At 37.8% G+C, this 15,006-nt stretch overlaps 8 protein-coding genes across 8 annotated transcripts; all 8 read right to left on the reverse strand.

Moving 5' to 3' along the window:
• Nucleotides 1-3,163: 3,163 nt before the first annotated feature.
• CBG16990 lies at nucleotides 3,164-4,109 on the reverse strand (the record flags this gene model as incomplete). Its single annotated transcript, XM_002648816.1, is given in 4 exon segments — nucleotides 3,164-3,556; nucleotides 3,611-3,803; nucleotides 3,824-3,891; nucleotides 3,897-4,109. Coding segments are annotated over 4 exon segments (867 nt in total), but the record flags the coding sequence as incomplete, so codon positions are not given.
• Nucleotides 4,110-4,696: 587 nt separating this feature from the next.
• CBG16991 lies at nucleotides 4,697-4,924 on the reverse strand (the record flags this gene model as incomplete). Its single annotated transcript, XM_002648817.1, has 1 exon — nucleotides 4,697-4,924. One exon carries the CDS (start codon nucleotides 4,922-4,924, stop codon nucleotides 4,697-4,699), a length of 228 nt encoding a protein of 75 aa, XP_002648863.1.
• Nucleotides 4,925-5,461: 537 nt separating this feature from the next.
• Nucleotides 5,462-6,527, reverse strand: CBG16992 (the record flags this gene model as incomplete). The annotated part of the gene is made up of 2 exons (XM_002648818.1): nucleotides 5,462-5,803; nucleotides 5,943-6,527. The coding sequence occupies 2 exons, from the start codon at nucleotides 6,525-6,527 to the stop codon at nucleotides 5,462-5,464; spliced, it is 927 nt and encodes a 308-aa protein (XP_002648864.1).
• A 1,219-nt stretch (nucleotides 6,528-7,746) lies between these two features.
• CBG16993 lies at nucleotides 7,747-8,584 on the reverse strand (the record flags this gene model as incomplete). The annotated part of the gene is made up of 2 exons (XM_002648819.1): nucleotides 7,747-8,300; nucleotides 8,524-8,584. The coding sequence occupies 2 exons, from the start codon at nucleotides 8,582-8,584 to the stop codon at nucleotides 7,747-7,749; spliced, it is 615 nt and encodes a 204-aa protein (XP_002648865.1).
• Nucleotides 8,585-8,902: 318 nt separating this feature from the next.
• On the reverse strand, nucleotides 8,903-9,094 carry CBG16994 (the record flags this gene model as incomplete). Its single annotated transcript, XM_002648820.1, has 1 exon — nucleotides 8,903-9,094. The coding sequence occupies one exon, from the start codon at nucleotides 9,092-9,094 to the stop codon at nucleotides 8,903-8,905; it is 192 nt and encodes a 63-aa protein (XP_002648866.1).
• Nucleotides 9,095-10,541: 1,447 nt separating this feature from the next.
• Nucleotides 10,542-10,775, reverse strand: CBG16995 (the record flags this gene model as incomplete). The annotated part of the gene is made up of 1 exon (XM_002648821.1): nucleotides 10,542-10,775. One exon carries the CDS (start codon nucleotides 10,773-10,775, stop codon nucleotides 10,542-10,544), a length of 234 nt encoding a protein of 77 aa, XP_002648867.1.
• Nucleotides 10,776-11,598: 823 nt separating this feature from the next.
• CBG16996 lies at nucleotides 11,599-11,832 on the reverse strand (the record flags this gene model as incomplete). Its single annotated transcript, XM_002648822.1, has 1 exon — nucleotides 11,599-11,832. One exon carries the CDS (start codon nucleotides 11,830-11,832, stop codon nucleotides 11,599-11,601), a length of 234 nt encoding a protein of 77 aa, XP_002648868.1.
• A 531-nt stretch (nucleotides 11,833-12,363) lies between these two features.
• Nucleotides 12,364-14,433, reverse strand: CBG16997 (the record flags this gene model as incomplete). The annotated part of the gene is made up of 6 exons (XM_002648823.1): nucleotides 12,364-12,634; nucleotides 12,743-12,856; nucleotides 12,905-13,236; nucleotides 13,278-13,425; nucleotides 13,457-13,524; nucleotides 14,083-14,433. Coding segments are annotated over 6 exons (1,284 nt in total), but the record flags the coding sequence as incomplete, so codon positions are not given.
• Nucleotides 14,434-15,006: the final 573 nt, after the last annotated feature.

Raw genomic sequence — 15,006 nt, forward strand, 5'->3', positions numbered from 1 at the left:
TGACAGGTTCAGCGGTAGTAATTTTTTCAGACAATTGATGTCCGACCTTATGTTCATTTTTCTTATTTTCGCCGTCCTAAACTCTATCACACATTGTTTAATTTGTCTTACCGTATCCACACGATACCGTAGTACAGTAAAATCTTTACTCTGTTGCGGAACGTCCAAACCCAACAAGAAAGAGACGGTAGTTAAACATTCTTGCTTTTCCCTATTATTTTCCAATTTTCAGGGAACCGTCACCGTGAAAGTCAATGCTTTTATGATGACCCCAGTTACATAACTTCAGAATTTTTTTTTGAAAAATTCTAATTTTGATACTCAGAACATTTTTCAGCCTTTCTCAAATGATTTATTAACCAATCTTCGAAATTTTGAAACTTCCTAAGCCATAAAATTTGTTTGGTTAGCTTCTTTCCTCTAACTTAGAAAAATTCTCGTTCCCCGGCGGCACCTTTTTTGAATTTTCTTCATTCGAACCCTGTTTTAGCTTCTTCGTCAGTCAAAAAATAATATTCAGGTTCAGTGTAATTTACAGGGAATCCGGTAGTTTGGCGGTGGTCGCCATAGTCCGCCTTCTACCAATGACGAGTTCTTCAAATAAAATAGTTACCAAATTGTGCTAAAGACCAATGTCGCAAAGATTATGACACTAAACATGGGTTTCGATATTTTTCGAATTTCGGATTCAGCGAGTTCTTCACAATCGAAAGTCTTAAAACAGCCATTGAAATGCCGAGCCATGTGATCAATCGAGCTAGATCATCTCTTATTGTTTCTAACCATAACCCTATAGCTTTAATTGGATAGCTTGAACGGTTCCAACTGAAAGAAAAAAATTAACGTCTCCTTTTCGACGTCACTATGCACGTTACCATTCACTAATCGATTCTAATAATTCCATTGCATTTAAAAACACCAAAATGCACAAAATGATTAAATCACAAGCAGCAATCCCAATCATCAGCACATTAACACTACTCATTCTCATTGATTTTTGAAGGAGGATAAAAATGGGGAATAGATTCGTGATGAATCCGATAACTATCAACACGAAGTCATATTCTATGAGAGCATAACAAATTGAGTCAAGAAAACTGAAAATGCTTATCAATGTTTTTATACTGGAATTGCTAAAGCCAAATCCTTCGAAGTCCTCCTGAACATATTTGATAGACATTGTTCAGGCTTGCATAGAGAAAAAGTAAGAGTGAAATAATAAGGAAGGAGAGGGAACTCGTTAATTGTGTGGTCATAACCTGATAAGCTGATTTTCCTAGAAATTATTTCTGTTCAGATTTGTGTTCCTTTGAAAATTCGTTTAGATAGGCAAATGTGGAAAAGGAACAGTAATTTGAGAATGAAGTCAGGAAATGCAAATTCCATCAGCTAGGGGATAATCTTTGAGTCTCATTTACTGGGAAACAAGGTTGTACGCCGCTTTTGGTTTGTTTTGTATTTTTTTTTTTGAGTAATTACGAGTAGAATCAAATTCCTTATATACACCAGCCTGTTTGCCGCGCCTCCGGCGCTTCAGACAGCTGGCTGGTGCGCCTTCGGCGAAATATAACCTATTTATTTTACTGTTCATCGCTTCGCTCCTCATTCTTTTTTTAAATGTCTCGTCAAATTACAGTGGCGAACTTTAGCGAGTGTCACTCTATACTTTTGTTCATAACTATGCTCAAACTTGTCCAACAATCGAAAACTATTTCGTTAAATGTAGCTGATTTTCCAACAAAGCGTTATATGAGTTTTTTGAAACTCAATCAATTTTTGTGTCTTCTGAATCTTCACAGACGTGACGATGGCTCCAGAAGAAAAATAAAAATTTCCGTCAGAATTTTTTAAAAGATTATCTTTGTGATGAAAAATGTTTGTTGTAGATCAAATATAAACAAAAACAAAATTTGAAGCAGTTTGGAACACTTGCTCTTGAGATGTGTTCACTGGAGCATAAAAGGTATGGTTCAGGAGTTTGGCTATAACTCGACTCAAAATGATCCGAATTTGTTCAAATTTTGAGAAAATGTGTGTCTTCAGTTGTTCTACAATATACATACAAAACTTTGTATTTTGGAAACAAAAAATTTTTCTTGTTTGTTTTACCCGTTTTTGGTACACAAAAAATGAAAAAAATATAAAAAAAGAGAACTGATTGAATAGAACATTATGCATCATTTGAGAATGCGGAACACCTTTTTCCCAAAAAGAAATGATAAAGCAAAATCAGAATCGACTTCAGAGACTCGTTCGATTGCCAGGAAAATGCAAACTATACAATTACTGAGCCAACTGAAAAGTGCAAGGCTTCCAGTGATAAAAAAGAAAAGTTGATATTGGCAAAAGAAAATCCCCTGATAAGTGATATATCCATTGATTAGGGAGCCATTGATAAGACCAGTGATATCGAAAACGGCGATCAGTGACATCAATTGATATGTTGGGGCGGAGGATTTGATTTTGAGAATGGCGATAAAGCAGGGGAGATATAGGGACTGAAAAAGGTCCCTGATTTTTTTGCGTAATTTTCTCAAAATTATTGTTCTCATACTTGTAATCCGGGCCTTTCCCGTGCCTTGCGGGATTTGCCAAAAAAGCCACTTTATGGCCTGTAACTTTGTTCGTACGTTGTATTTTTTTTGTACTTTGTATTTTGGAAAAAAAAATTCTTGTTTGTTTTACCCGTTTTTGTTTTACCCTTTTTTTTCTTAGTTCCCAGCATACAAAGTTTTGTATGTATATTGTAAAACAATTAAATCCACACATTCTCTCAATATTTGAGCAAATTTGGATCATTTTAAGCCGACAAGATAGCCAAACTCCTGAACCATACCTTTTATGCTCAAGTGAGCAATTTTATTTTTCTTCTGGAGGCATCGTCATGGGATTCAGAAGGCACTTTTCGATTATTGGACAAGTTTGAGCAAAGTTATGAACCAAAGTAAATAGTGATACTCACTTATGTTTGCCACTTTATATTCAATTTTCAAGCTTTTCGAAATGTGCGGACAAAAATATTTATAGAGAAAGAGACGAAATTTTATTTATTTATTATAAAAATGATTATTCAAACTAGTTCAATTCCCGTTCTTCAAAATATAGCACTAATAGTTGCTTGTCTTCCTATCACTTTTGTCCGTTTTATCCATCCGAAACAGAAATTCCTATATGGCTCATGTATCGTCAACATCACAATAGCAGAAACCCATCCATGAGTGGAAACTGTGATGAGAACGACATTGTTAGCAACGGGATTATAATATCTGGTTAAAATAGAAAAACAGTTGTATGTCGCTGGACCAGCAAGGATAATAAATGGCACGGATATCTGAATCGCTAAAGCCACCAAAAATCTTTTTTGCATTTCGAAAGCCCTTTTCGAAGTGTGCTCGTGCTGTTTCCACATGTTCCAAATTATCAAACCACAGAAAATGGCTGTTTCAGACATAATCAAAACCCCAGCTGAAAACATAGACAGTGACGTATAAAATCTGTCAGTGTTGAATATAAATAACGACGTTGAGTGTGTGGATATCGGAATTTCAGGGAACATCTGAATAACTATTTTTTTGAGAAGAAGTCAAATAAGTCAGGCGCTCGAACTCACTTTCTGAAAAACATCTACATTCGGTGATGGCTGGAAAGATGGGAATAAGATGCACCCAATTACTATCGCATAGTTGCAGACCATGAAAGAATGTCGGCAACTTTTCCAGCACGATCTTCTGGAGAATAAGAAGTAATATCGGTTTTCCATTATTGAGATAACAGTGACACACACTACTGAAAACGTTTTCAGACTTGAAAAAAGTTACAAAACTTTGACTTACTCATAAGAACAACAAGTGAACAAATAACTTGTACATTTGATGGAACCCCAAAATCAGAAAGTACTCCAGTTGGCAAAAAAAAACTAAAATTGTGAACAATATATCCAGAACCATATTCCAAAAATGTAAATTAACCATGTTCCATTTTATAGGCTTCATAGAACTTGGGGTTTTAAAAAGAATACTGTAAGCTCCTAAAAGGTTGATTGGGAGCTCAAAGAATGTGAAACATCGAAGCACTTGAGATGAAAATTCAGGAGTATTGAAGTAAGAATAGCTCATCTAGAGGGAACAAAAAATATGAAAAATTTTGAACGTCTGCTTTGTTGATGTTGCTAGTTCTAAAAACATCTCATTAGAAAACGCATGTCACCAAAATTACACCTTTTCTTTGAATTCGTAATCCTAAAATTAGTTGTGTCAGAGTATTTTTCAGTTGTTCTCATTCACTTTTTCCAAGAACAATAACAATTTCACAAATTAGAAAAAACAGAAATTCGTCGCATTTTATGATTGAATCCACCTTGTTACCGTATTTTCCAAAATTTAGCCCACCCAACGCGTGCGCTTTGAGCTCAATTATCTTGGTTCCTAAGAGAGATATAAAAATGTGTCAAATAATGAAATATTGGTGATGTTATGATAAATAACTTATCAGTTGACTGCTTTTTGTTATTTTTTGGAGGAACCGAGATAATTGATCTTGAACTGAATTGATTGGGATTCTATTAGATCACCTCGTTGCCTTGTACCTCGTAAAATGAGGCAGGATTTCAGAATAATCATCAAACTAATTTATTTCTTGAGATCAAAAACCGTAAGAGAACATGACACAAAAAATTAAAAAATTACGAATTTCAAAATTATTCAACGACAAGATAGGAGATAGTTGAGTTGAGACTACTGGAACTATTGTTCCTTGTCAGTGGAGCAGCTCCGATGGTGATGTTCAGAGAGTGACGTGGCATGGATTCAAATAACGTTGAAAACTTTCTGGATGGAGCAGTAGACAGAGATGAGTTGGATTTAGAAGTATGAAGGTGTTGGAATCCAGAATATTCGGAGACGATTTCAGCAAAGGCAGACGACATTTTCATGTTTGTAGTTACAAGTTGGAAGTGAGAGAATTAGATGGCTTGATGTATAGAATCACAAGGTTTATATAGGAGAACCGAGAACAGTTGGTTGTTCGCTGTGAGGCTCCGCCCATTTTCATCGGAAAGTTTGGAGGTTCTATGGTTGAAACGTCTTCGGTTCTATTCTCTCAAAAATCTCTTCACGTGAAGAGAAGAACATATGAAGATGAGAAAAAGGAAAAGGGTTTAGAACTTTCATTATTGTCTTTGAGGATGATGATAAAAGATAAGAAGTGGCATGAAAATTGGCTGCGTACAGATTCTAGTTCTGTAAATCAAAATCTGTAGGTCAAAATGTGAAAAAATGATGTCAGAATGGTGACAAAATAAAAGTAGCGAAAATCACGTAGGCATAGAATAACGTTCTTTTGCAATGTTCCAACTGCTGATTCGATTAGTAACCTCCCAAGACGGGTTCTTTGTTCAGCAAAAATAAAAATGTTCAATGATTCATTGCAATCTGGAATCTCATACACCAAAAATAGAGTTTATTCAGCTCGGAAAATAGTTATCAATTTTCACGACCGCCCCGACAATAGCGACCCCTTTGAATCCAGATGCATCCATAGCGCTCTCTACTGCCTGATGCTCTTCAACTCCTATGTGCCATCCAAACTTTGCTCGCATTCTTTTTGGAATCACCATTTTGAGAACCGAATTTCTTATTGTTCGATTTAGAGTCAAGTACACAATACTTAAGGATCCACAGCTGATTTGCCACATCACGTGTCCAGCGATAATGAGCTCTATTGGAGAGGATAGGAAGTATAAATATTCGTAGATGAGAGCAGTGGCAGAGTGAAAAAAGCATAGGAATATTCCTTGGAGAATTATCTGGAAATATTTTATTATAGAAAAATGTTTCCTTTTTTTATTTTTTATGGAAATATTTATATTTTCAGCCATGAACCCATGAACCCATGAACCCATGAACCCATGAACCCATGAACCCATTAATTGAAATTTTGCTTACCTGTCGCTTTGACTTATACAGCCACATGGATGTGGAATAGCGATATTTGAATAGGAGATAATAGCAGAGATAAAAATAAAGGGTTGTTGTTGAGATCGCCATAATAAAATTGTTACCAGCAACCCAATTGTTTTTATAGAGATTTGGATCTTTTCCAATCAATGGATCATACAGATAACTGCCATAAGCCGCGCTAAATACAATTGATTTTCCAAGTAACAGAGAACTGATTGAATAGAACATGATGCACCATTTGAGAATACGGAACACCTTTTTCCCAAAAAGAAATGATAAAGCAAAATCAGAATCGACCTCAGAAACTCGTTCGATTGCCAGGAAGATGCAAACTATACAATTACTGAGCCAACTGAAAAGTGCAAGGCTTCCGGTGATAAAAAAGAAAAGAGGGTATTGGCAGAAGAAAATTCCTTGATAGGTGATGTATCCATTGATAAGGGAGCCATTGATAAGACCAGTGATATCGAAAACGGCGATCAGTGACATCAATTGATACGTTGGGGCGGAGGATTTGATTTTGAGAATGGCAATGAAACAAGGGAGGTAGAGGGACTGAAAAAGGTCCATGATTTTTTTTGCATAACTTTCTCAAAATTATTTTTCTCAGTCACCGTATCTGATAGATTCAGAGATAGACCATTTGCCATAGTGACCTAACTTTCGCAAGTTCATTTTTCTAGGCCACCAAAGTTTTTGGCTTGAAAGTGGTCTAACATACACTCGTGTGTATTCTAGGCGATTTACCATAGTGGCCTTGAAAACTCAACTTGAGAAAGTCAGACCACCATGTTGAAATAGTCTTGAAAACACACCAGATTAATGTCAGGTTATTCCTCCTCAGTAAAAGTTGGTGGCGTAGAAAACTCAACTACCGAAAGTTAGGCGACCATGGTAAATGGTCCAGAAAACAAATCAGTTGCAAGTTAGCACATATTGGGACCACTATAGAGCAATTCTGGTGAAAAGTTTTCATACCAAGAAAATCAATCCTGACACCATCAAATAAATCCCAAACTTTGGCCATTGTGCACCCGGACTTGTCCAATCTTTTGAACATTCATATGCTTCAGGGTATAGCTTGAAATTATTAGTTAACACAAAAAACAGTGTCATTTTCCAATCGTAAGACATATTTGAAGACATCTTTCTGAAAATAATAGAAAAATAATTAATAACAGGAGATGTTAGCTAACAAGACGGCTGGTATAATCCTACGACAATCACATATTTATTGGAATTTATAGTTTTGAATGTACTGGAAAACAAGAAGAATCGTTTGACGAGAATTTCACTAGATTCTTGTAATCAGGAGAAGAAAAACTCTTTGTTTTGCATTCAGACGTTTATGATGCTTGATGCTAGATATTTTGTTTTTACTGACAAAAAATACGAATTTGAACAAAAATGAGTAATGCCTTTTTTTTCTGACAAGATCTTTGAAAAAATGTGTTGGTTCTTAATGTATTCTGCTCCTAGAGTTGTGATTTCGTTCAAACTTCTGTTCTTGTCTACCATTACAAATAATCTTGTTTCAAAGCTATAATCCGACCAGAACAACTTCCGAGCTCCACTGGTTGTCCTTTTGCGAAGCTACAGTACACTTTGATTCAGTTTCCTTTGATAACAAAATTGGGAAATCGGGCAATGACAAAAAATGCCCGTCATTGATTCACAGCTCGTTCTAAAGCATTTGCTCTGAAGTATCTGAAACATAAAAAATATCAATAACCCTCACATCAGTAACTTACTTGTATCCATACGTTTAGGTTGGGAAAATTGAGAACCATCATTGAATGTCTGTGTAAAAGTGTTTCAGTTGAATCATCAAGATTAGCCATGAAGTTGTCGATGTATTCCAAGAACCAGCTCCGAAAACTCCAGATCCAGCTCTCCAGCTGAAGCTGGAGAACTGACGATTCTCACTGTTTCTCTCTTCCCTTATGTGCAAAAAATCCAGGTTCTTATCTCCAGCTCCGATTCCGCCTCCACCAGATCTGATTTCGCCTCCACGAACTCCGATTCCACCTCCACAAGCTCCGATTCCATCTCCACCAGCTCCGATTACACGTCCAACAGCTCCGATTCCATCTCCACCATCTCCGATCCCACCTCCACCAGCTCCGATTCCACCTCCACCAGCTCCGATTCCGCTTCCACCAGCTCCGATTTCACCTCCACCAGCCCCGATTCTACCCCCACCAGCTCCGATTCCGATTCCACCAGCTCCAAATCCGGCCTCAACAGCTCTAGTTCCAACTGCTCCTGTTCCAGCATCAAGATCGTGATCTCCAAATCTAATGGCTCCAGTTCCATTTCCAGGACCCCGGCTCCCAGCCCCAGCTAGATGTCAGTTCCTATTCAGGAACTGACTGATTCTCACTGTTTCTCTCTCCCCTTATATACAAAAAATCCGGGGAGATTCTTATCTTTTTGCTCTATTTTATCACTTTTTGAAAAAAGTTTTTTTTCTGGCACGTGAAATTTTTCTTCAATTACTTTTTGATATTTAAAAATAAATGATAAACAAATTATTCCAACTTCGAACTTCCAATCGAAATCTTACCATGTTCCGTTTTCAGCAAATCCGACCAAAACCTGCCCGATTTCCGCCCAGAAGACTTCATTTTAGAAAATGGGATATTGAATCATCCAAAATTTCAGTTAATAACAATCATCCAACTTTCACAATTAGATTTTTGAAAGACGGATGAACATCAAAACGTTGAAACAGACCGAAACTGTATTTGAGTTCATCTATAGTAATAGTCGAGTTTTCAAAAGTTCTAGTTTTCACTATTTTCTTATGAATGAAACACACAGTTTTATCATCTAATCGATTCATTTCTTGAGATCAAAAATCAAATTGAGATCACGGCAAAGAATTATAAAATGACGAATATCAAAATTATTCAATGACAAGATAGGAAATAGTCGAGTTGAGACTACTGGAACTGTTGTTTCTGGTGAGTGGCTCCGATAGTGGTGTTCAGACAATGACGTGGCAAGAATTCAGATGACGTTGAAGACTTTTTGGATGGAGTAGTAGACAAAGATGGGTTGGATTTAAAAGTATGAAGATGTTGGAATCCAGAGAATTCAGAGACAATTTCAGCAAGGGCAGAGGACACTTTCATTTTCGAATGTTTGAAGTGGGAATTGAGAGAATCGGATGGCTTGATGTATAGAATCATGGGGTTTATATAGGAGAACCGAAGACGGATGGTTGTTCTTTATGAGACTCCGCCTATTTTCATCGGAAAGTTTGGAGGTTCTATGGTTGAAACGTCTTCGGTTCTGTTGTCTCAGAAATCTAGGTACGTGAAGAGAAGAACATATGAAGATGATGAAGAAAAGTTGTTTAGAACTGTCATCATTGTCTCCGAGGATGATGATAAGAGACAAGTGATATTTAATGTTCCGAGACTGATTCTGTGACGTATGTCGGCTGCGTACAGATGTACGGCATAAAAAAACAGCGTGTCTTGTTCCGTAGGCGAAAATGTTCTGCAGGTGGTGTTAAAATGCAGACAATTTGTTCCAGAAAAAGACGTTTGGCAAAAGTCACATAGACAGGTTGAAATGGGACTGAACATTTACCCGACATGCAGATATTTGCATTGTCAATAGTACATCAGAGTTACTGAAAAATGAGCCAGCACACTCTTCGCGGTTATTGAACACAATTTTCAAGCTCAAATTTTATTGGCAGTTGTTAGGTTCCTTATTCTTTTGTACTTTCAGGTTTATTCCGGATTTTCAGGGTTTTTAGACTTTTTAGACTTTTTAGGAAAAATGTGCAACGCAAATCCAAATTCGGTGATGTATACTAGCTTATTTTTTTAGTTACATAATTTAATTTTTAGGATACTGGATATCGAATCATTCGAATGTGCCAATAAATGCGTTCAACTTGAACATCATGTACCACACTGAACCTTTATTTAAAGGAGGGTAGACATGAAAGTCTAAGGAGTTTTCTTGGTGCGAGATCATGTATTCTGACGGAAAATCGTGCGATTGCGACCCAATGCGCGCTACTTGACGAGCATTTATTTTTTTTAGGGTACACTAGATTTCTTCAATGTAAGGCGATAATTCCAGACTTTTTGTCGATATTCTGTCATTCCATGATGTCGCCGCATGAAAACAGAAAAAAAAAACGAAAACGTACAGATGGGAATCGAACCCGCGATGCGCGACCGATAGACAAGCTCGTTCACCTCTAGACCACGCGGCTCTTGCCGTCTACTGCCGCTAAAACGTTTATGAAACGAGGAGTGTGCCGCCGCTTGGAAGAACGTTCGCGTTCTCGCTTGTACGGCAAAATGGAGTTATGGTTGGATGGCCATACATATTTTCTGGCTGTACTGTGTCATATATCAAAAAACTAGAACTTTGAAATTTTTCATGTCTGGCCTCCTTTAAGTGTATCGGTAGTCTAACAAAGGTTTTTTGAAGTTCCATTTTTCATTATTTTCTTATGAATAAAAATAACATTTTATTATAGAACATATTTATTTCCTGAGATCAAAAATCATATTGAGATCGTGACAAAGAATTATAACACGACGAATATCAAAATTATTCAACGGCAAGATAGGAAACAGTCGAGTTGAGACTACTGGAACTGTTGTTTCTGGTCAGTGGCGCAGCTCCGATAGTGATGTTCAGACAATGACGTGGCATGGATTCAGATGACGTTGAAGACTTTCTGGATGGAGCAGTAGACAGAGATGAGTTGGATTTAGAAGTATGAAGGTGTTGGAATCGAGAGAATTCAGAGACGATTTCAGCAAGGGCAGAGGACACTTTCATTTTTGTAGTTTGAAATGGGAAGTGAGAGAATTGGATGGTTTGATGTATAGAATCATGGGGTTTATATAGGAGAACCGAGGACAGATGGTTGTTCTCTGTGGTTCTCCGCCCATTTTCATCGGAAGTTTTGGAGGTTCTATGGTTGAAACGTCTTCAATTCTATTGTCTCAGAAATTAGGCACGTGAAGAGAGGAACAGATGATGATGATGACGAAGAGTGGTTCACAATCGTCATCTATCTTCAAAAATGATGATAATGGAACTGATACTTGAGACGCCACGACTGATTCTGTGACGTATGTCGGCTGCGTACAGATGTACGACCTCGTAAAAACGTGTCCAGTTTCGTAGATCAAAATGTTCTGCAGATCATGTCAAATTGCTGATAATTCGTTCGAGAAGAAGAAAAATTGGCTGTAGGCAGATTGGAATGGGACTAAGCAACCTTACTTCATTTGCAGATAGAGTAATTTTCATCTTAATCGATACATTCTAATCGATCGTCGTCGCTACCTTCGTTCAACTTCCAAAATCTGAACAAGGTCTGCTAACTATGTTCACGTTTCAGCCGCGGAAGCTATTTAGGTAAACGTGGAACTCAAATCCATATTCGAATTCATTTAAACTTGCTTCATTTTTCATTAAAAAACGGAAACTGTATTCAAAGTGTACTTGTGGTGTAAAAACGGACTTTTTGAAGTTCTTGTTTTCATTATTTCGTACAAACAAAAACAACATTCTATCATCGAACATATTTATTTCTTGAGATCAAAAATTATATTGAGGTCATGACACAAAAATTATAAAATAACAAAAATTGAAATTATTCAACGACAAGATAGGAAACAGTGGAGTTGAGGCTGCTGGAACTGTTGTTTCTGGTCAGTTGAGCAGCTCCGACGGTGATGTTCAGAGAGTGACGTGGCATGGATTCAGATGATGTTGAAGACTTTCTTGACGGAATTGTAGACAAAGATGTGATGGATTTAGAAGCATGAAGTTGTTGGAATCCAGAGAATTCAGAGACGATTTCAGCGAAGGCAGAAGACACTTTCATTTTTGTTATTTGAAGTGAAAAGTGAGAGAATTTGATGGTTCCATAGATAGAATCGAAAGGTTATATAAGAGACCGAGGACAGATGGTTGTTCTCTGTGAGACTCCGCCTTTTTCCATCGGAAAGTTTGGGGGTTTTATGGTTGAAACGTCTTTGGTTCTGTTGTCTCAGAAATCTACACACGTGAAGAGAGAAACAGATGATGATGATAAGAGAAGTGGTTTTGAACCGTCATCTTTTTTCGAAGGTGACGACAAAAGGCAAGTGATATTTGATGTACAAAGACTGATTCTGTGACGTACATTGGCAGATGTACGGTCTTGAAAAGAAGAGCGTGTCTAGTCCTGAATGTGAAAAAGATGATGTCATAATGATGCCAATTTTTTTCAATTAGAGAAAGTCACGTACGCAGAATCGAACATCTTCTAGGTAACATTCAAGAGAACATTCAAGAGAATAGGTAACATTCAAGGTAACATTCAAGAGAATTTTACGAAACTTCATTAAAATATGTAAATAGTTCTAATTCACTTAATATTAGCCAATCCAAGTCTTCCATTCTGCATATCGTGTACATGACAGAAAGCTCGCATGAATGGTGGTCCGAGCATCCAAGATGGATAGAACCCTCCAGCACTCAACTCATAAAACGCGAACATGCATGGTCCAGGTCCGGCAGACACTACGAATGACGATGATGGCATGTTGTATGTCTTCCCGTTGATGGTGAAAACAATGTCAGGAGTGACAGCGTCACAGTCAATGAAGAATGCTCCAGTGAGAGGGACATAGGTGGCACCGATGCTGGAAATTTGGACCCATACTACAGAGAAATCAAAAGGGGGTACACCGGGCTCATTGAGTACATAGGTATCCATGAGTCCTGAGCCAATGTACCCTTGGACCACTTACACCTTCGCTAGACTTATTACCACACTTTTAGGGGCACCGATGAAAGAGGCCGCAGTGTCTGCAGCAGCTTGCCAGCCGGATGATGGTGTCTGTGTGTAGGATCCTGATGAGACTCTGAAATACTTAGTTTCAGATTTTCAAAAAATCCAATTTGGTTCTCACCCAGAAAGCTTAAACTGCCAAAAAGTTCTACTAGTCAACGGCACCCAGTCAACGTTGGCATCACAATTAGTTGTATCCAGACCTCCAACAGTGAACGCGCCGCCATTAATCTGCGACGTTGGTCCGATTTCCGCTAGATACACTACAAAGTACGGCAGGTCCAGTTTTCCTTGATTCAACAAATTGAACATAGGTGGGGTCTGCTGGTTGACGGCCAGAGCTGGCCATCCGAGACCAATGATTCCATCCTCAGGTTGTTTTCCGAATGCCTCTCCGATCGTTGTGGCTTGCCCGAATTGCTGGCCATTGACGCAGACGGAGGTGTTTGTGAACTGAAAATAGAGAAGACATCAGAAATGGGAGGAAGACTCACACAAAACGTGTCGACTCCAAAGAACCCTTTGACTTCCCCAGTGTTGTAAGTCATATCAAATTTTTGACCATCGGAAACATAAGAGGAGGATAGGGAAGAGTTGAAACGGTGTTTGGATTGACATGCGTCAGCCTTGCTGAAATTTGCTCTGGATGTGCTCGAGGAGCAGGAAAGCTTACGCTGAAACTTTGACACTTTTAGTACAGCACTCTTCTTGACAGAATGTGAGGCAAGCGTCGTAAGGGGTCTGAAACATTGGTTATCTGGGGCAAATGCGTTATTTCGGAGTGTCGTAGTGTTTTTCGAAATACTAGCATTTTACTCACAAAGTCAGAAGTTCATTCTGTGTGTCTTCTACGCTATTTCACATGGTGACCTAACTTTCACACTTTCACTTTTTCTAGGCCATCAACTTCGATGATCTAGAAAATGCCTATTATACAGGTGTTGTGTTTTCTAGGTCCTTTACAATGATGACCCAGAAAACTGAAGTTGCGAAAGTGAGGCCACGATGTTAAAATGTCCTAGAAAACTTGTCCGGTGAATATACATATGAGCTCAATTATCTCATAGTCAGCTCCTTTGAGAAAAAAGTGTCAACAGATAAAATGTTTTGGATATTATGATAAACAATTTATCAGTTGACAACTTTTTCATTACTATCACTGGAACCAAGATAAATTGTCGTAACGTTTAAAGTGAAGGGACCCTTCTATTACTGGTTTTACGGTAAGGTCATTTATGGATCATCAACTACGGTGGCACAGAAAATCCATAGAGTTTTCAACATAAATTTCAGACTCACCGATTTACAGTAACTTCCACATGTTGCATCTTTTCCACCAGCACAAGTAACATCTGGCACCCACAAGTTCGAAGAACCCGAATCGATAAAAAGGACAAAATTCTGAGGTGGTGTCCCTAAACTAATCGGGACCATGTACGCCATGTCCTCATAATCAATAATCGGCGAAGATGATTGTGCCAATTGGACACCCTTTTTTGAAAGCACTTCGTTTCTCTCTTTTTCATACTCGGCTAGTTTTCCTTGAGCTTGCAGACGTTGGCGAAGATTCGGCCGGTATCCGATTTGGAATTGATGGATTTCTGCGGATGCTATGAAGAGAGTAACCAACAAAGCAATGAGGGTTTTCATAGTTTTGAAAATATTTTTTTTCAAATAATATAAAGTTAAAATACTGAACTTTTCTGGTATTATCAGCATCATAATTTATAGGGAAGATAAGAAGAGCAGAGGTATATGATGAAACCAGTTGAAATCATATTGTGTATATTATGATGAACAGATTGGTGCTTATCGGTTTCTATAGAATCTGAACAATTTGCAAGAATATGAACTGTATTATATAACCCGAAGTGAATTACTGTTCCCACGCTAATAGAATGCTTTGCTAACTTTGATCCCATATATCTAATTTTCAGTAAACAATATCCAAAAGCGGTCAACTGACGAAGTGTTTATCATAATGTCAAAAATATTTTTTCATTTGACAACTTTTTGATATCTCCTAAAGGATCCGAGATAAATTAGCAGCTCAAAGAGACACTGTTCCATTACTCAGAACGTTATTTCCCAAACCCAATCGCGTGGCTGGAAAGTGTAAAATCTCAAAATTCCCAAAATATTTCTCAGTCACTTGTTTCTCTGAACTACTTTCTGAAGCCTTTTTTCACCTGCTTTTTTGGCTTTCTTTCTCTAGTTTCCTAA

This window comes from Caenorhabditis briggsae, assembly GCF_000004555.2.
Source record: "Caenorhabditis briggsae complete genome, chrV, whole genome shotgun sequence".
In the NCBI taxonomy this organism is placed as follows: domain Eukaryota; kingdom Metazoa; phylum Nematoda; class Chromadorea; order Rhabditida; family Rhabditidae; genus Caenorhabditis; species Caenorhabditis briggsae.